The sequence below is a fragment of the Pygocentrus nattereri genome, chromosome 13 (genome assembly GCF_015220715.1).
Source record: "Pygocentrus nattereri isolate fPygNat1 chromosome 13, fPygNat1.pri, whole genome shotgun sequence".
NCBI classification, from domain to species: Eukaryota; Metazoa; Chordata; class Actinopteri; order Characiformes; family Serrasalmidae; genus Pygocentrus; species Pygocentrus nattereri.
Genome location: NC_051223.1, coordinates 30042500 through 30063780, shown reverse-complemented (window position 1 = coordinate 30063780; position 21281 = coordinate 30042500). Strand labels below are relative to the sequence as shown.

The 21281-nt window shown below is 39.8% G+C and overlaps 2 protein-coding genes across 3 annotated transcripts; one reads left to right on the top strand and one right to left on the bottom strand.

Moving 5' to 3' along the window:
- Positions 1 to 36: 36 nt before the first annotated feature.
- Positions 37 to 10928, top strand: LOC108430059 (C-type lectin domain family 12 member B-like). Of its 2 annotated transcripts, none has more exons than XM_017702234.2 (6): positions 37 to 288; positions 556 to 666; positions 981 to 1115; positions 5909 to 6069; positions 6399 to 6523; positions 8438 to 10928. In XM_017702234.2, the coding sequence occupies exons 1-6, from the start codon at positions 234 to 236 to the stop codon at positions 8586 to 8588; spliced, it is 738 nt and encodes a 245-aa protein (XP_017557723.1). In that variant the 5' UTR covers positions 37 to 233; the 3' UTR covers positions 8589 to 10928. The 2 variants fall into 2 exon arrangements, with proteins under 2 accessions (XP_017557723.1, XP_017557730.1); XM_017702241.2 differs by having other exon boundaries at positions 201 to 284.
- Positions 10075 to 18602, bottom strand: si:dkey-219e21.2 (E3 ubiquitin-protein ligase TRIM39). Its single transcript, XM_037544292.1, has 11 exons — positions 18563 to 18602; positions 18265 to 18318; positions 17547 to 17692; positions 15929 to 16027; positions 14387 to 14530; positions 14140 to 14262; positions 13403 to 13531; positions 11949 to 12000; positions 11727 to 11753; positions 11006 to 11032; positions 10075 to 10625 (listed from the first exon to the last, which is right to left on the bottom strand). Exons 2-11 carry the CDS (start codon positions 18293 to 18295, stop codon positions 10075 to 10077), a joined length of 1329 nt encoding a protein of 442 aa, XP_037400189.1. The 5' UTR covers positions 18296 to 18318; positions 18563 to 18602.
- Positions 18603 to 21281: the final 2679 nt, after the last annotated feature.

Genomic DNA, 21281 nt, shown 5'->3' with positions numbered 1-21281 from the left:
TGACAGTTATTGGTTTCACACTTGAAAAACAATCAGTTGTGTGCCTTTCTCCAGTTCCTTGTATTTTCACAGTGGAAGCAGAAATTTTTTTTTTCACGCCTGAAGAAGGGGTGTTGCTGTTGAAACGGTAAGAGGAAGGAACATTCCGGGTAGAGGGCCTCTTATTGCTGTCCTAAACATGAAAAAATGTAGTAGTTCAACGGATATGCTGAAGCAAGACAAGCTGCAGAGTTATGGAGCCTCAAATCAGTTCAGAATATCGTGCTGATAGCACCAGGGCAAAGGCAGGTATGGGCTTCCAATGACACTCTTCTGTTAATTGCTGGGTAGTTATAAACATATTTTTAAAAATATGTAAATTATTCACCTCTTGAACACTAGGCTTAGTATTCTTGTTCTTATGTATTCATATTTATTGTGATATTCTTATTTAAATTGTGTTGTAGTGAGAATGAGGAGTTGAAGTGTAGGTCAATAAATGAGTCATTAGGGTTTAAGGGGAAAAAATGCTTTTTCAGTTGTACTTTGTGATTTCCTTTGTTTTTGTGTTCACAGAAAGAGAACCCAATATGGGTAAAAGGACTGATAAAGTGTGGATGAGGCTGGCGCTTCTCTTTACTGTCGTCTTGCTAGTCAAAGCACTACTGTTTACATGTGCCACCTTTTGTAAGTCTGATTTCAAAACTGTTCAAATCAGGGACATTTCCCTTAACGTACAGAATGATCTTGTCTGCATCTTAAATCTGTGTGTCATTACACAGCATTTCTACTTTGTTATTAGAAAGCTTTTAATTACGGGTCTGGACTTGCATTTCTAGAAAGCTGCTTTGGGGCAATGTCTGTTGTGAAAAGCATGATTTAAACTGGGCTCTTTCCCCTCACCTTTACTTTCTATAGAAACTGGGCACATGCTGCGACACAGAGACAGTTTCAGTTCTGCTGAAAGTGGTGTGCTAGTCTGTCCTTTTTTTACTTTTCAGTACTGCGAATGGATGTGTCTGAAGACCTGCAGAGTAACAGAACTTGTGAAAGGAACAACAGCACAGAGATAGAGATATTACAGCTTCGTGAAGACCTCCAGAAGCTCACAACACTGCTTCATCATGCCACCAAAGGTATGTAGCATCTCCAGCATGGCTTTATAGCTGTTCTCATGTCACTGAGTGTTAATCCTTTAACTTCTTAAACTCATGCACATGCACTAGTAGACCCCTAAAGGGGGCTTAGGCCCCTGCCCTTTTGCCCTCAGACATGACCATTCTTCAATATCAGTTTCAGCACGGTTCAGCTCAGCCTCGCCCCAGGAATAGAGCTTTTGGGTCTTGCGCAGTACTGACCACCTATGGAGATGTCCCCTCAGTAACTCTGGCCTGTCATGGATGCATACATCACCACAGTCCTAATAAAGTACTGTTAGCATCTCTGTATGAGAGAGTCATATTGTGGTTATTTTGAACAAAAGCCAAATAGAATTTGGCAGGAAGAAGTGGTAATAACTTCATTAACCATAGTTTTGTCACTGTCAAAAACAGGACTAATGCCAGGCTTTAAGGAAACTCTTAAATAGAGGTATAACTCACAGGTTTATAACAATTAGATTGTAGTTTACAGTTAAAACTGAGGAGTTAAAATCATTAACATTTATGTTTGATTTCTTCGGAAACATGATCACTGTCTATCTTGATAAGCGTTTGCAGTATACTGTAAATTAAATTAGGTTTAATTCACCTTCTGCCTTTATTCTTTTTTTTTTTTTTTTTTTTTTTGATCCACCCATTATGTTCAAAGGAGATCACAGACCCGGCAGAAGGTCAACACTTCTGTACCTCACTCCTGTAATTTAATAGCTCATATATTTTACATTTTACATACAGTTATTAAATGATGAGCTTTAAGATGTAGACAGCCATGACATTATAGAGGTTAAAAAAAGATGTTAAAAAGTGATTTAAAATTTTTCATAATCCATTTAATTGATAACTGTAAACTTTTGACTAAGCCCATGGTTATATTACCCTAAACAACAACATTCTTAACTCCTTGTTCAGTTTTTAATGGTATCAATCTTAGTAATAAATGTATTTACTTGATTTAACCATTTACTTACAGTAATTACTTTGTAATCCTCTCCATGGATCACCACCTTATCGTGGTGGAGAGGTTTGTGTGCTTGAATGACCCTAGGAGCTATGTTGTCTGGAGCAAAAGCTCCTGGTAGGGTCTCCTATGGCAAACTGGTCCTAGGTGACAGGCCAGACAAAGTGTGATCCATAATCACCCCTATGAAAACAAGAAAGCAGGACTTGTGTACCCTGCCCAGATCAGAGTTACCGGGGCCCCACCCTGGAGCCAGGCCTGGGGGAGGGGCTCGCCAGCGAGGGTCTGGTGGCCGGGCTTTCACTCATGGTGCCTGGCCGGGCCCAGCCCGAAGGAGCTACATGAGTCCCCCCTCCCATCTACCCACCACCGATGGGAGGGGCAGTAGTAGGGGTGCGGTGCATTGTGGATCGGGCAGTGTCCGAAGGCGTGGGCCTTGGCGTTCTGATCCTCGGTTGCTGAATCTGGCTTTTGGAACTTGGAGCGTTACCTCACTGGCGGGGAAGGAGCCTGAGTTGGTGCGCGAGGTTGAGAGATACCGGCTAGATATAGTCTGGCTCACCTCAACACACAGCTTGGGCTCTGGGTCCAATCTCCTTGAGAGGGGCTGCACTTTATTCTTTTCTAGGGTTGCCCATGGTGAGAGGCGGCGGGCAGGTGTGGGCTTTCTTATAGCCCCTCGACTCGGCGCCTGTATGTTGGGGTTTTCCCCGGTGGACGAGAGGGTAGCTTCCCTACGCCTTCGGGTTGGGGAACGGGTCCTGACTGTTGTCTGTGCTTATGCACCGAACAGCAGTTCAGAGTACCCAGCCTTCCTAGAGTCCTTGGGAAGGGTGCTTGAAAGTGCTCCTCCTGGAGACTCGATTGTCCTACTGGGGGACTTCAACGCTCACGTGGGCAACGACAGTAAGACCTGGAGGGGTGTGATTGGGAGGAATGGCCTCTCTGATCTGAACCCGAGTGGTGTTCAGTTTTTGGACTTCTGTGCAAACCACAGTTTGTCCATAACGAACACCATGTTTGAACACAAGGATGTCCATAAGTGCACATGGCACCAGGACACCCTAGGCCGCAGTTCAATGATTGACTTTGTAGTCGTGTCATCGGACTTGCGGCCATGTGTATTGGACACTCGGGTAAAGAGAGGAGCTGAGCTGTCAACTGATCACCACCTGGTGGTGAGTTGGATCAGGTGGTGGGGGAAGATGCCAGTCAGACCAGGCAAACCCAAATGTATAGTGAGGGTTTGCTGGGAACGTCTGGCAGAAGAACCTGTCAGATTGATCTTCAACTCACACCTCCGTCAGAACTTTGACCAGATATCGGGGGAGGTGGGGGACACTGACTCAGAATGGGCCATGTTCCGCTCCTCCATTGTTGAAGCGGCTAACTGTAGCTGTGGTCACAAGGTAGTTGGTGCCTGTCGGGGCGGTAATCCTCGAACCCGGTGGTGGACAACCCAGGTGAGAGATGCCGTCAAGCTGAAGAAGGAGTCCTACCGGGCATGGTTGGCCTGTAGGACACCAGAGGCAGCTGGCAGGTATCGACAGGCCAAGCGATCTGCGGCTTCAGTCATTGCCAAGGCAAAAACCCGGGTGTGGGAAGAGTTCGGTGAGGCCTTGGAAAGTGCGGGTTCCGCCCTGGTCGTGGAACACTGGACCAACTCTTTACGCTCTCCAGGATACTGGAGGGTTCATGGGAGTTTGCCCAACCAGTCCACATGTGCTTTGTGGATTTGGAGAAGGCATTCGACTGTGTTCCCCGGGGTATTCTGTGGGAGGTGCTTCGGGAGTACAGGGTACATGGCTTTTTGCTACGAGCCATTCAGGCCCTGTACAAACAAAGCAGGGGTTTGGTTCGCATGGCCGGCAGTAAGTCAGACTTGTTCCCAGTGAGAGTTGGACTCCATCAGGGCTGCCCTTTGTCACCGATTCTATTCATAATTTTTATGAATAGAATTTCTAGGCGCAGTCAGGGGATGAAGGGTGTCCAGTTTGGTGACCTCAGGGTCACATCACTGCTGTTTGCAGATGATGTGGTCCGATTGGGGACATCAGGCCGTGAACTTCAGCTTTCACTGGATTGGTTTGCAGCCGAGTGTGAAGAGGCCGGGATGAGGATCAGTACCTCCAAATCCGAGGCCATGGTTCTCAGGCGGGAAAGGGTGGAGAGCCCTCTCTGGGTCAGGGATGAGCTCTTGCCTCAAGTGGAGGAGTTCAAGTATCTCGGGGTCTTGTTCACGAGTGATGGTACAAGGGAGCGGGAGATTGACAGGCGGATTGGTGCTGGGTCAGCAGTGATGCGGGCTCTTTACCGGTCTGTTGTGGTAAAGAAAGAGCTGAGCCATAAGGCAAGGCTCTCAATTTACTGGTCGATCTACGTTCCCACCCTCACCTATGGTCATGAGCTTTGGGTAATGACCGAAAGAACGAGATTGCGAATACAAGCGGCCGAAATGAGTTTCCTCTGCAGGGTGGCTGGACTCTCCCTTAGAGATAGGGTGAGAAGTTCGGTCATCCATGAGGGACTCAAAGTAGAGCCGCTGCTTCTACACGTCGAGAGGAGCCAGTTGAGGTGGCTCGGGCATCTTGTTAGGATGCCTCCTGGACGCCTCCCTTGGGAGGTGTCACAGGCAAGTCCACCGGGGAGGAGACCCCGGGGAAGACCCAGGATACGCTGGCGTGACTATATCACCCAGTTGGCCTGGGAGCGCCTCGGAATCCCTCCCAGGGAGCTAGTGGAAGTGGCTGGGGAAAGGGAGGTCTGGGCCTCATTGCTCAGGATGCTGCCCCCGCGACCCGAACCCCGGAGAAGCGGAAGATGATGGATGGATGGATGGATGGATGGATGGATGGATGGATGGATGGATGGATGGATGGATGGATGGATGGATGGATGGATGGAATTACTTTGTAATTATTAGTAACTACTTTGTAATTGTTTAGTACGTACTATGAAATTGTTATGGAGGTTATGTAGATATAAGAGAGAAGAAAGGAACCCTATATTTCATTGCTGTCCAAAGAAAACATGCATCTCCAAAATAGTAACTTCACAAGAGAAGGTTCTTCATTTTAATGTAAGTTAATGTAAAAGATGTTTTATTACAAGTGATTTTGGAGAATTTCGATTTTGTGTGAATTCGTGAAATGTTTACACAAGCTGAAGGACAGCTGCCAGGTTCAAATGATGTAGAACATTTAAAAAATCAATAAAAATTCAGCTGCACAATGATGTGAGCCTTTGTAGAATTGTTCACAGTGGTGGTGATAGGAAGCAGATATCTAAGGTCCCTCACAGAAAAATATTGTACACATGGCTATGAATACACTTTCTGATGTCTAAGACATTGTTTGAGAATATTTTTGTAAAGATTTTTATCTGTCCAAATCTATTCATGGTGGAGAGGTGCATGCAGGACATTTTAAGGCAATAATATTATCCAAATAAAACTTGTCAGATTTACCATTATGTTACAATTTTCAAAATTACATACAATATAAAACACATTTAAGTTAATTGATTGTTTAAACAACAATCTGTTTAATTGTAATATTTGCAATGCAACTCCTGTCTCCTATCACCACCGCTGTATAGAAATTTGAGTCAATTTCTCAACAATAACCTACTTCATATCAAATCATTGTGACTGGCATCATTCACATCACAACCACAAAATTATGCAGAAATTTGCATAAAAATGGCAGAAAATTTTCACTTCAACATTTTCACTGAATGTTGTCCTCTTCTAGGCCTCTCGCACAGTCTCAATCACACATCTTCATGTCCTCTTTTCCTCTATGTTTGGCAGACTCCAGATGTCAACTTTGCCCAAAGCAATGGCACTGGTTATGGGGCCACTGCTACTTCTTCTCTGTTGGCCTGGAGAAGGATCGCAAGTGGGCAGAGAGTGTGGACTACTGCAGAGAGCACAATGCCAGTCTGGCAGTCATTCAAGATGCCACTGAGATGGTAGATGGATGAGCTGATAGATGGATGAGCTGATGAGCGTTTATGTCAGTGATGCATTCAGAGCCTAGTAGAAACAACAATGAGTGAGAACAAAACAGGTTAAATAAAGGAGTTCAGAAAAGTAAGAGTATATTGAGGACTCGCTGTCATTAGAGCAGAACCTTTTTCTCCTACATGTTACTGAAGTGATGCAGTACTAATCGGCTAACAGCAATTACTTCAAGTTCAAAAGTAATAATTTTGAACTTGAATTTTAATTTTAAATTCTCAGTTTTAAATAGGAAACTCTAAATTGTGCATTAAAAATCATTTATCAACACCTTTTACAGCAGTTTATCCTCGGACAAATGATGACATTTTCTGAGATGCCGTTTCTCTGGCTGGGCCTCACTGACTCTCAGGAAGAGGGTGTGTGGATTTGGCAGGATGGGACATCTTTCCATGAGCACAGCTTGTAAGTATCTGTCAGTTATATATGTACCCAATCAGTGATCCTTCTGTATTCTGATTATTTGATCATTTCAGAACTCCTGACAGTCAACATAATGCTTAAGCAGCTGATTCTTGGTGCTCTGATCAGTGTGAAGTTTTCTTGCTCCATTACACCCGCTTCAGTTCATGAAGCAGATCGTCATTAGACAGGTTGGATAGGGTGTAATAGACAGACAGACAGATAGGCAGATACATCATAAATCAGCAAAACAGCAGTATGTAAAAGAAATGTAAACATTGCATTAAAATGAGAATCTGGTTGCTGATGGCTGATCAACAATGATCATACAGTAAACATTATCCTCTCCTGTGACTGTTGGATCCTCTATAGTGACTTAAGAAGGGCAAGAGAGGACACCAGCATGGAACATAACCTATTTTAATACTGATTGTTCATAACATTTCAAGGAATGTTTGGCAATATGATATATTGTGTAATAAAGTGTAGTTTAACGTGATTGTCCATGTTTTTAAATACAGGGAGATTCACTCAAAAGAGGCCCTGAATATTCTGTAATAATTCTCGCTAGGACAAAGCAATCTGAATGAAACAACATGCAATGTGCTCCTCAGTATATGGAGCTTTGAACAAGCCAAGATGCCCTTGTGTCTGAGCGAGGAGGTAGATGCCAGACAGCCATCGCAACATTTTTTTTTTTTTTTTTTTTTTATAATTTCTTTATTGAGCAACAACAATACAAAAAAAAGGATGGGGTGGACCCCAGCCATCGCAACATTTAACCTCCATTTGCAACTTCTGGGTGCGTCCCCCTGTAACCCCTCATGTGTCTGGCAGAAAACGGAGATCACTTACAGCATCACATGTAATGCAATTTATTACATATACATCGAGGTAGTGTAACGTATTTTTTTCCTTCTGATTGCTTCATCTTAACGGGAGTTACAACAGAATATTTGGGGCCTCTTTCGAGTGAATCTCCCTGTAGTTTGCAAATTTGCATACTTCTAAGGCAAAGTGCATCTACTTGGTTGGTGTACCTGATTAAATGGCCAATGAATGTAGGTACAAGGTGCTGGCCACAGAGTATAATGCCTCATGGTATTTTTGAGAATAATATTTTTCAAAGAGTTCTGTCAAAGCAGAGTACAGAGGAGAGTGGAGCATATTATATGTATATATGCATATACACTTTCAGAAATAATGGTGTGAAACTGTCACTGGGGCAGTGCCCCTCTTCTCACTGGGATGGGTAGGGTTAGGGTTATTGGGCATTGACTCCACACACCCTTTCTCGTCTCCAGGCTTTTTATTTTATTGTTCTGTTGTAAAACATTAGGATGTATGTGCACAGAACCTTTATTTCTAACAGTGTGTAGGTGTATGACCTAGTAGCATGGTCATTTAATCCTGTGGAAGGAGTGCAATAAATGACAATATTTACTATTTTTTTTCTGAACAATGAATGCTAAATAGTCATAAGACATGTTTTGTTAATTTTCTAAGGCAAAATAAGTTAATAAATCCTCTACAGAGAACACTTCTGCACATTTGACACATATTTTCTATTTGATGTTAACTTTTTCTAACATTTTAAATGAATAGAGACTGTGCTGTAAAATTCAAGAAAAAAAGACATGTTTAAGTGTGTTTCTAGTTGAGGATGTGTTAACTTATTTTCATTTTAAAAATCAACATGCAAAATAACTTTTGCTTATGACTGTACCTCAATCCACAAGCAACAAACAAGTATTACAAGGCAATTTATATTGTTCATGCTTGAAATCCATTAAATCAGGAGTGTCAAACTCAGGTCCTGAGGAAGGTCTTTGTAGTCAGCTGATGAGTTGGAGGAGGTGTGATTTAAGCTGATCTACATTTTGTGCCCTGATATTTTGTGCATGTGTGTGCTTTCAGCATAAAGCTGCAGTGGGACTCAGAGGAGAGAGACTGTGCAGACCTGAGGGGGAACGGAAGTGTGTTTGCCGCTAACTGTAAGGTGTATGGACCCTGGCTGTGTGAGAAAACCATGGAGCCAGAGAATTACCCCACATCAACACCGGCATGACCGAATAAGGAACATTACATGCAGAGGTTCTTTTCACTTATAAGACACGCCCTGCCTTGACAGTCATTAGTGAAGTTTTGTCGGTTAGTGAGCAGATTTTCACAGTAGAAGTGAAAGTAAGCAGTGTTTCATGTGCAGTCACTGTAGCCCGTATATGGATTTACATATACATATACGTATTCAAATTAGGGGCACCTGCAAGGAGTCTGCTGGTGTGAAAGCAGCAAGTAATATGTGAGTGAAGTTTCAATGACTTTTTAACCACTTTTAGTGAAGATACAAAAAAAATTACCTCTATGTTTCACATAAAAAGTTGCATATTAGAGGGGACTGTGTTGAAAGAGGTGTATTAAATTCAGTCAGAGTCAAATGGATACATACATACTTTATTCTGACATTGCTATTAATCAATCGCAATCACAGAAATATATATTAGCATTTTATATATAAACATATATTCATATAAAGATGACCAAATCTTACTTAATTTCCAAATAAACAAGAGGTAGTGATGCTCCTTCTCTTACTGTAAGTACTCTTTGCTGTACTCTGCTCATATCAAGTACAGCAATGCCCATTAAAGTGAACAGTAATGTTTTTGACATAGATGTACACACTAGTGTAATCATTTGAGTTCACACTTTGACACGCATTCTAAAATAAAGTGCAGCCAGGTAACAATCAGAGTAATAAAAGGACAACTACAGAGAAACAGAAAACACAGTACACACATTAGCTTTTTATGGTATTTGTCTAGGGTTATTCTGTAGACATATAAAGAAATAATTAGATGATGTTTGTATAGTTAGATTAACATGTCAACATATAAACAAGTTGGTCTTGTATTTGAATGGAAGGGTACACGAAAGACTGAAAGACTAAGAGGTGAAAAGGTGAACATAACTGAAGGAAAGCTCTATACATAGTAAACAAATAAAGAAAAAAGATAGAATGATAATAGTGAACTTTTGTTTACACTCATTTAAGCTTCAGCTAATGATTTTTACTGAAAGGAAATGGAGGAAGGGACTGATCGCTGTGGGTCCTGCCCACAAAGAGGGCAGGGGAAAGATATGATTATTCTATGATACCAGGCACTTTCGGGTAGGGGTAGTATGATGCCTGCGTTCAGTCTGGCCACTGAAGTAACTTACTTTTTGAAAAAGCTCCTAAAGGTCCTCATACCTGCCCCTCTGGTAGTGAGGATCATATATTAACTTGTTGAGATATCATTGAAAGTAATGTTGGCCCATTCTTTGTGGTTCATCATGAGATTACCAAGTTTTAATATGACAGTAACGATATTCTAATTCCTAAATGTTTATACACCTCTTTAATATTAGGCAAATACTTTTTTTTTTACATATATATTAAATATATTAACTAATGGTGCTACTACTTTGAATGGCACAGCTTATACATAGCATGCTCTACACGTTCTGTTCTCTAGAGCAAATTTGTGAAACTTGGTAAACTTAACCTGCTCTTAAACTGGTTTACACCTTTTCAAACTACTAGCATCTTCAGGAGTTGATACAGTCATGACAGTCCTTCCATCCAGAGGGGCGAAAAGAGGGTACAGCTTTTCACGGAAGTGGCCGGTGAAGGTGTAGATGTGAGATTTATTCTCTACGTTGTAGAAGGAAATCTGGCCCTCATCATAGTCGAGGTAAATCCCCAGCTTCTTGGGCACTAGCGTGAGCGGCAGGGGGATCTCTGGTTCAGTGCAGGCATAGAAATGCCGAGTGCTCCTCCACAGGGTCCAGTAGCCTTTGGAGGGCTTCATGGGAATGCGTCCTTGCCTCTTGGCAGATGCAGTGGTGACCCCCACTCTCCAGTAGCCATTGTTTGCTATATCTACCTCCCAGTAGTGGCGCCCACCCATGTATCCCTCCCAGCCCAGGACACACGGCCAGCCATCAAAGCGCTGAGGGCTGAATGGCAGGTCAGTCTCCTGCAGGCTTTCCTGGACCTTCTTCTGGTCTTCAGAGAGCTGCAGCCATTTGTGGTTGGTTATGGGGTCAAGAGTAATGTCAACTGTGTTACAGAGAAGAGCGAGGTGTAGGTTAATGTTTGGTGTTAGATAATATAATTGTGGACTGTGTAATATTGCTTATTGTTGCTGTCAGAACAAAACATTGTATCTCAAAAATAGTAACTTCTCAGGAGCAGGAAAAAATATCCTTAACTTATAAATGATTTTAAAGTGATTTTTAGATCATATCAGTTATACGGTATAGTGTCTATTCATTGACGTGTTCACTCAATGTAAGCGGCAGCTAGTGTTTTTAAATTAAATACATGTTTAAAAAAACTGAGATATAAAGTTTTGTTGTTGTTTTTGTTGTTGTTGTAGTGTTTTATTTTGATAATCATAAGAAATAAAAGCTATTTTATATCAGAATTAATAAACTTACCTGCTGCACTGGTGACCCATTTCCATACTAGAAAGAAATGAAACATAAGATATTAATGAAGGCTCAAATGTACTCACAACAGATGAAAATCTGTTTGAATCAAAATGCTTTTTTCATGTCAATTATTATTAAACATATTGAAACATATTGTCGCTGTCTGAATGAAACCTCATATTTACAGAAGAAAAAAATCTTAGATTTTAATGTTTTATTTAAAAGTTAATGTGGAAAGATTTAATTCAGAGCAATTTTGCACCATTTCGATCAGTTCATTCATCATTGAATTGAATTTACAGCCATTTGTCACTGTAGGATTAGACCTCTGCATTTAACCCATCTGTGCAGTGAAACACCCACATACATGCATGCTAGTGAACACACACACTAGGGGCAGTGAGCAGCCCTATCCACAGTGCCCGGGGAGCAATTGGGGGTTAGGTGCCTTGCTCAAGGGCACTCCAGTCATGGACTGTCAGCCAAGGGGATTGAACCGGCAACCTTCTGGTCACAGGGCTGATTCCCTAACCTCCAGCCCATGACTGTCCCCCATGAAATACTCATGAAATGCTCACACAATGGGAAGCACTGCCTGTTTATTCATTTAGATTAATTTATATTTATATTAATTATGTTAAAAAAAGAAAAACATCAGAAATGGAGATATAAGGTTTTGTTTCGACAGCGTCAATAAAAAAGCTTTCAGTTATTTATGGAAACGTACCTGAGTTGGGGATGTATCGCTGTGTGCCTGTTTCAGAAACAAAGCACAGTGGAAAGACTACAATAAGTAGCTGTGACAGCAAAGTTTGTAATTAAACTAGAAATATTAGGTAATTTCTTACATAGATGAAGTAATGTAATATCTTAATCACCTTAATTCATTGCCTTTATATCTACATGCACATTAAAGAATCATAACTGTGATGATCTTCCTATTTCTCACCTGCTTTCCAGGAGCGCTGCTTAGCAGAAAGCCACAGCTGAGAGACCATATCCTGCATTAATTAAAGAAACAGAAAGTTTATGTGAAACTGTTCATTTTCACCACATAGTTAGCTTGTTGGTCTCTGCAGACATTTGCCATTTTTCAAGGACTGACTAGAATATTCTTTTAGTTTTTAGGGTTTTTTTTCTGTCAGAGAATCTACATGTTTGTTGTAGCAATATGGTGGCTTTTTAATATCTCTATAAAGTCTAGGTTGCTACTCGCCACATATCTGTGTCCTATATCTCACATACATTGACGTTACCTACACTGTGATATGCATCTCATTTATGTTGGGGTCAAAGTGGCTTTAGATTGCCTACTTTCACGCATAATGTGCCACGTTATCTATTCTGTTCCATACACCTTGCTTTATTGCATCTCGACCCTGTATCTTATCATATGCTCAAGGATTATATTATAAAAGCCAGGAGAGTCAATACAGACATACATTTAATTAGCAAAACTATATGTTCATGAAAAAATTCTGCAAGATATCTACTGATCCAAAAAACATTGCTAGATGTGGGTTTAATCAGCTTGATACCTTTCAATCTGAAATTGAACTTCCGAGGTCTTGCACTGTACTTTGAACAGCCTTTACTGTAATCAGGTTCATCAACCTAGCCTTAGCTCCCATAACCTCATTTTGCATGTCTCATAAAACACAAAGCTGTTTTATTGGGCTTGATAATTGCCAGAGTACGTGCTGAAACATTACTTGAACCTTGTGTAAGCCTGATCAGAATCATAATGAGATTAATGTGATGTTTGATTAGTACATAGTACATACACGATTAAAGTTGCAGCATGATAGACTACCAAGAAGACATTTATCTTAGTAGCAGCTGAATATAAATGTCCATCTGTAACAATTTTGAATATAGCAGTTTTTGAAAATAACAGTTAATGTATTGAAATCACATTATAATTTCTCCAATAAAGATGTTATTAATCATAATATAACATTGATATTTCTTATATATGTAAAAACCCACTTCCAGCAAGTGATCTATACATTTTGGAACAGGTGAAGGCAATAAACATTCTTGACTGTAATGTAAGATAATGTGAAGAGATTTCATCTCAAGTCATTTTGAATTAATTTCCTTTCCTCAGTCATCATGGCTCATTTTTTCATTTTCACACAATGTAAAGGACAACAGTGTTTAAGCGATGTAGATCTAGAAATATAGAAAAAATGCTAATTATTATTTATGGAAATAAAAATTGAGATTTTTTGGACAGTGACAAAATATCTATTGCTTAAATGGCTGCTAAGGTTTTGTTCATTGATCTGGGGCAGCTTTGTGTTCGCATATAAACATCCCTGATCGTTTTAGACCACAACTAACTCCAGAAGCCTGAAGAGAAATCAATGTTTGTAATGAAGCAGAGTAGAGGTATCTGACCTTGCTGTCTTCCTTCAGTAAAGACCAGGTGATGAACTCCAGCAGGGGCATCAGAGTCACCAGCCTCTTCTTTCTCAGGCCGAGGAGACGAAGCGTCTGCGCCAGCTCGTCTCCTAGCACTCCACAGCTCTAAGATAAACACAAACATGCATAAGAAGTCCTGCTTCATAATGAAGGCCACTCAGCTCAGAAATAGTAGACTGACTCTGATCTTTCAGAGACCTGCCCAAAGCAATGTAGAGGAGCGCATTTATCAGTCTGGACTGGGCATATATAAAAGAGGCGTTTTAAGGACATATACTCTACACACAAAAGTGATTGAAAACCCTAAAACCCTTTCTTCCATCTCCTCCTGGTTCATCAGTCCTACTTCAGCTATGAGGGGGGTTTGGCCTTATAGCTACAGGTAGAAGCTATGCAGAACTCCACATCTCAGAGTTCTCCCCCCTCCCTCAATCAGTCTACCCTCATACTACTACCATGTTGAAAACATAGTCTGAACTCACAAAATGAAATATGTCATGGGATCGAGGGATCGTTCAACGTTTTGTGCCTGACTGTATATTTGTGTGTGTAAGAGATGTAGGGCTACTCCTTTGAATTGTGTAAATTACTCACATCACTGTTTCAGTGTATGAGTAACTAGAACTTCTCTAGTTCTAAATCAGTATTCAGTGAATATTATAGTAAGATATTCAATCTGGGCAAAATCTGTGTGCAGGCCGCTGACCGCTCACCTCTGACACACTCTGCAGCTCTCTGGCCCACTCCATGACCCTGTCCTGCAGCAGCTCACTCTGATCCTTCTTCTGCTGCTCATCAGCCTCTCCATGCTCAAACTTCTCCTGTCTCCATTTACTCTTTTTAGACAAGTGCAAGAACACATAGCATCTGGGTTAGATTAGTCAGACTGCTGTGTACATATCTCTCAATTTGGCAAGTGCATAGCAAATGTGTACTAGACACGTTGGTCCAGCATCTCACCACGTCGACGCTGTTGAGTTCGTCGGCCCACTGCAGAATGAGTTTGCGGCTCTCCTCCAGACTGCGCTCAGTTCGGGGGTCTTCAGGCTCCTCAGATGCTTCGCAGGCCCACTTGCTGCATCCCTCACCAGCATCATCACCCTTCTGCAAGCCCACAACACACACAAACCAGATTAGTACATCTCTGTGAACATACATGAGCATAATTAGTGCTTCATTCATCAAAAGCTATTTTAAAAGTATCACAAAGAAGAGACACTGCAATATTTCTCATGTTATTAATGCTATGATAATGTTGCCAGTACTATGACATTCTGAATCCTCTCTCTACTGCAGGAATCTATATTTGGGATTTTTTCTAGTAACCTGTGACTCCTGGCCCCCCATATACTGACTGCCTCTACACAGCCTGCATAGAGCCACAGTTAGTCAGCAGCTGTGTTAAGGTTTAAAAAACAAGAGGCCATAAACAGAGATTAACTTCTTCTACAATCAGCCATATCAGCCTCATAAAGCCACTGAGGGAGATAAGATGAGAAGATATATGTCTCCAATGACAACGCTTATCATTATTCATGATGTTTGCACGCAAAGGGGAAAATGTCAAACTTACATAAGTAACTAATGTACATGTAACAAAAAGTAAAAGTAAAATTCAAGGAACAGAAGCACTGTACTTTAAAATACCCTTCCTTTGTCCTTATTAGTATTTTTTATTTGAATGGATGATTTTACTGTTCTTTCCACTGATATAGGCATAATATTAATCAGCAGCAAAAAAGCCATTATATTCACAGTGTTCACATCGCACTTCAAATTTGAGCTGACCCTAACAAACCTCCCGCACTGTATTATAGTACAGCTCCTCTGTAATATAATGCTGGTTTGCACAACCAGCATTATATTGTTTTTGGGTTTTTTTTGGTTTACAAATTTGCATACAATTTTGTGATAAGCAGAGCTTATGAGATGACAACATTAGATCAATTCTTTATTACATCTGCTTGCATTAAGGTCTTTCTCCTACTCAGTGAGACTATAAACCTCAATCAAGCATCTAAGATTTACTACAGCTCTGAAGGAAATGTGTGGAAACTGTATATGAGTCAGTCATCAAATGCCACCTCGTCAAAACATTGATGTCATAAAAAAGTTGTAACCTCAGAAAGGAATAAATTAACTGTTTTCAAACTGCAATGATATGATAAGATTATGTCTATGTTAAGCTCTACATGTCAGTTATAAAGTTATAAAGTTATATAATATTGAAAGAAATAGAAAGAGAGCACCTTACTGCCAAAGGAAAATCCCTCATAAAGCAGAGAGTTAAGAGTATTAACGAAAGTGATTCAACTACTACTATTTTAAGCGTCCCTGTCAAAACAGTTCCTTTTGATCCTGATTGATATGATCACAACCATAAAGGAAATGCTTCATTAGCATAAATCTATATGAACATGTCTTAGACATTGTTTTACACTGTCCACAAACCAAACATAAAACATAAAAATGTTCTTTATGTGTCTCATGGCACTCGCTTACCTTACACACTTGTGCCACCTGTAGTTTCCAGTGGTTGAGGAACTGAACACACTCCTGCAGACTGCGGAGGTCTTTCAAGGTCTGCTGCCGCTGTCTTTGCTTTGGGCAACACACAATCCGTTAAATAATAAGATATTATGTGAATGATGCTCTGCATTGTAAGATCAAATTTACACAAGATCCCCCTTTCTCAAAATACTCAGTCAGCCAAATAATGTTTGGTATCTGAAATTTGCTTCTTTTGTTTTGCGCTGGAGCCACAATTAATGTGTAAACTGCATGCCTAAATCAACACAGTGTTAAGATGTTACACTTATGTTAATCTCAGTATTGTTTATGTGGTTTCTGACACTGTGGAATGCACTTATGTGAAAACAACAAAAGAACAACAATTAGTTAAGAACAGCAATAGAAGCCATCTTTAAGCCTGATGTCTTGGCTGATTGAATACATTTTCTGATTAAATATTACTGGCCAAATTTTATTTTTCACTGAACTGTTCCTTCAACACGTACACTATTACATTATCAGATCAAAAGAAGTTTTAGATTAAAGATTATTTGCAGTCCATCGCAAATCATTGTTTTCTTTTAGCATGAAATAGAAGAAATACACATCTTCGACATCAGATACACTGGCACTGTATACTATTTACACTTCACGTCCAAATAAATATGATCTTTCTTGTTTTGTGCATCCAGCATTTTTATTCATTCCCTCAATAAGGTAATCTGGGAACACTTCATCTGAAGGCTGCATACATTGGGACTTTATAGCACATGTATAAAGATTGAATAACACATTCATAAAGCATTCTCAACTATATATTAGAATGTTTTATAAAGTAACTGACTTTATTAGGGACTTCAAACTTTAGTGATAGATGTTTTTATTTTTATACACTGTTATTAATGGCTATTCCCAAGTAATGCAACTAATAAGGCAGAACTTTATATATCAAGTGTTTTTTTTCCAAATGTGCTAAATTTGTTTAAGTACTGTCAGTTATTATAGTTATGTGAAATGAAAGCTGAAAAGAATTAGCTGTTCATGTCCGGCCACACAGGTCTCCTTAAGAAAAGTCGTAATTTTTCATAATTGCATATTTTGACTTAAGTAGAAATATATACAATTGATACATGTAATTCTTAACGAGGTCTCTGTCTGGTTCCATTACATGGGAATGATGCAAACAGTGTTAAAAATGGAACAAATGTCAATTAATTTAGTTTAAGGCTCGTTATATATAGTATATATATTTAGTTTATATATATATATATATATATATATATATATATATATATATAAACTAAATGGTATCTTGCGAATAGTGGCATCAGCAGTTCAAAAATACTCAAAAAACAATGTCTTTATAAACATGTTAATCAGTGCACTGGGTTATGAAGTTCTAATAATGATAGTCTTCATGTAAAATGTTACTGGCAATCTCCTATTCAGCAATCGCACTGTTTTCTGCTCTGTATTTATTTAAATTGTTAACAAATCACAGTGAATCAAATCTGTTCAGTTCTTTTGTTAACCACTGCAGCAAAGCAGAAAACCAGTCTGATTAAAGCACTTCAGAGTGCAGAAGCCGAGGCCAGGTGGCGGATGTTACCTGTGAGCATGTGGAGGTTGTGATGCTGCTTTTGAACTGGCCACTGGGAGCTGAGCTGTGAGCCTGCACCGATTCCTCTGGAAGTGTCCACCGCACCGCTCCTATTGAGTGGCTCTGCACTTCAACGTTGGTCAGAGGGTTCATCTCTAGATGAACCAAATGAGAGACAGCACAGAGATTATTAGATTATTGTTAATTGTAGTGGTGGTTATAGTAAAAGTAGTGAAATACTGAGAAGAACTTCACAGTATAAAATGAGGGGTTGCCATGGAGTGGTACCTGAGCACCTTCAGGCTATATCCAATAACAACTGAATCAACTACAGTACTACTACTAATAATAATAATGATAATAACAGCAACAATAACTACAATAATAATAATAATAATAATAATAATAATTGAAGAAGAAGAAGAGCAACAATTAACAAATACTATTCTATGACAGTATTTCTATTACTGTTATTACTATTAGTAGCAGCAATAATAGTAGCATTACATTTATTCAGTTGGTACTGGAGGCAGTTTTGGAGGGGGGGAGGTGGCTCATGTGCCACCTCCCCACCCCCTACCCCCCACAAAATGACCACTGATATTACACTGTGCCTTTCCACAATCATATGTTTCATGCAAGTTGTATGATAAAATAGTATTATAAACATAATCACTAAAGTTACACTATAAAATATTATCATGAGTATGAACAGTAGTACACTTACTCAGGGTTTTATTTTTAAGAATGCCCTTCATCTTTTGTGGTTTTGTCCGTTTACCTGTATAACAATGTAAAAGAGTGAAGTCCATGCTAAAAACTTCAGGTGTAGCACATCAGTAGTCACTTCATCAAAACATAATGTGACATTATATAAAAATCATAACCTGCTAAATGTGACATAACAAACGCAGATGATCTAATAAAGAATATATCACTCATATATAAAATAATACATTTTGCTTGTAATCCCTTGTAATAAGTAGCGATGCTGCAATATGAAATGTAATCCCAGCAGGACTTACCCAGCGTAGCAGGTTTGTGATTATATGTTGAGGTGATCAGTGAAACTGGACCACTAAGCGCTCTTGTCTCGCCTTTTGTCTGCAGCCAGTGCCGTATGATCTTTGGACCTGCTTTATTGCCCCTGTGGGCAGAACAAGAGGGGGGAAAATCTCATTCGCCTGCTTATCGTAACTAGACCTGCCAAAGCTCAGTTTACAGTAAATGAAGGGACTTAACACACATTTTTATCAGCAATGACGGAGGTTAACGTCCAGTGGAATCATTCCAAGCATCCTGGTGCAGGAATTATGTTATTATCTGTCAGCCCTGACTAGGTCTGACACTGAGAGAATTATGTGATCTAAGATGACTTCACAAATCAGAGGAAAACTCTGTGCTGTAAATCCATAATTGTTAATAGTAACTAGTAAGCATTATTTACCAATTAACAAAACAATGAAAACAGCTCAACTGAGTCCAGACAAACAAACTACCAGTGTAAAGAGCTTTCATTGGTAATGAGACTCTGTATATCAGAACTAGACTCTATGGGTCAGTTCCTCCAATAGGGATTGAGCCTAGTCTTGAACTGTTTTTGGTCTGTTTTCCTTTAAATGGAGAATCTCCATTTAGAATGCCTCGAGTTCAGGATGAGGCCTTAATCTGTCTGAGAAACCAACCCATACAGTCATATGAAAACATTTGAACACCTGTAGTGAAATGATTTTTGTGGGGTTTTTTGTGAGTGAAAATAAGTAACACATCTCCTACACAAAATACATTCATATGTAAAATATGTTTCTATAATTGATTTTAAAATGTAAGTGTTTTTGTTCACAGTTTCTGTTTTTTCACTGTGTTTAACATATTGGAAAAAATCCATCCATCCATCCATCCATTTTCCAAACCGCTTCTCCGTCAGGGTCGCTGGAGCCTATCCCAGCAGTCTTCGGGCGAAAGGCAGGATACACCCTGGACAGGTCGCCAGTCCATCGCAGGGCAGACAGACAGACACAGACAGTCACTCACACATTCACACCTAGGGGCAATTTAGCATGTCCAATTGGCCTGACTGCATGTCTTAGGACTGTGGGAGGAAACCGGAGAACCCGGAGGAAACCCATGCAGACACGGGGAGAACATGCAAACTCCACACAGAGAGGACCCTGGTCACCCGGCAGGGGAATCGAACCCAGGCCCACCACACCACCGTGCCGCCATTGGAAAAAATAAAACATAAAATATAAAAGTGCCATAACTTTAGCACATATCACATTGTATGTTTTATTTTTCCCCCAATATGTTAAAGTCTGTAAATAATAATAATCAGTAACTATGCGTTAAAATGTGCAGAAGTGCATTCTCTGTAGAGGATGTTTTAACTACTTTTCATCATACAAAACAAAACATGCAATTTGGCACCCAAACTTTTGCATGTACAAGCTCATGTATCTATTGCTATGATTTACTGAATACGTAATTACCCAGTACAAACTTTACATTATGCAAATCAGTGTTTCTCTATAACACCTAACTATGTTAACTATACTGATGCTATAAAACAGTATTATGCAGTGAAAGACCTGATTGTCATGAACTAAACTTGCTGGGTACAGAGCAACTTCACGCAGTCTGTTTGGCACAAACCCAAAGGCTGCTCTATGAGCAATAAAGGTTTACCGCAAATGATAATGCTGGCACAGCCTTTGCTCCAAATTCTGTTGTGAAAGAACATATATTATGTATAGTATTACATAAGACTGTTTTACCAATTTAAAAACAATATTTTTAAATACAGCTTTGCAATATTTGCTCGCAGTCATGGTGGCCTTAACTGCTTGCTGCTATGTTATGTTAATGCAACATATTTCAGGATAAATGTGCAAAGAAAGTTTTACCTTTCAGACTCCAGAGCAACCAAAGTGCCATTGTATATGTTTTGAAAATGTTAATTTGCTGAATATAACATATTAGAATATAATGAAACCAAAAATTTACTAATTTTAATACAAGACAAAGACAAATTGCAGCTTTTAAATAACTATTCCATTTATTGAAGATAAAGATTTATTCAAAACCTGTGTAACCCATATAAAAAGTAAAGTTGTGCCATCCTTTGGAGTAAGAAATTATATATATATACACACACACAAACACACAGAAACAGGAAATGTATTATGGATAGGTGAACTTAAATGTTAGGATGATTACCTAGAGATTTACCATGACGCAAAGCACCAGATCTTAGTTAACACATTCATCATCCATAAGTGCTCTGAGGAACTCATTGACAGCCGGCAGGGGTTTCACCCAGAAGGACAAAGTACAGTCTGGTATAAAATAGTTTATTAAAGTAGTTCACTCACTCTGGGTCACACCCTCCTGTACATGAAACAGAACTTTTGAAACAGAAACAGTACAGTACAGTAATCACAGCATTGATTACATTATCAACACCACTTAAACTTTATTCCCATTACAATTTATATGGAATACACGCTTTTAACTTAGCAACACACATCATATAGTCATCATATCAGTGTTTATACTGTGTAACCTTAGCCTATATAGGAAAGAGTTGACTGTAAGGTCATATAGCAAGCACACACACACACATATTTTCTAAGCTGCTTCTCCCTCAGGGTCACGGGGAGGTGCTGGAGACAGTCCCAGCGGTCATCAGGCGGAAGGCAGGATACACCCTAGACAGGTCGCCAGTCCATCGCAGGGCAGACAGAC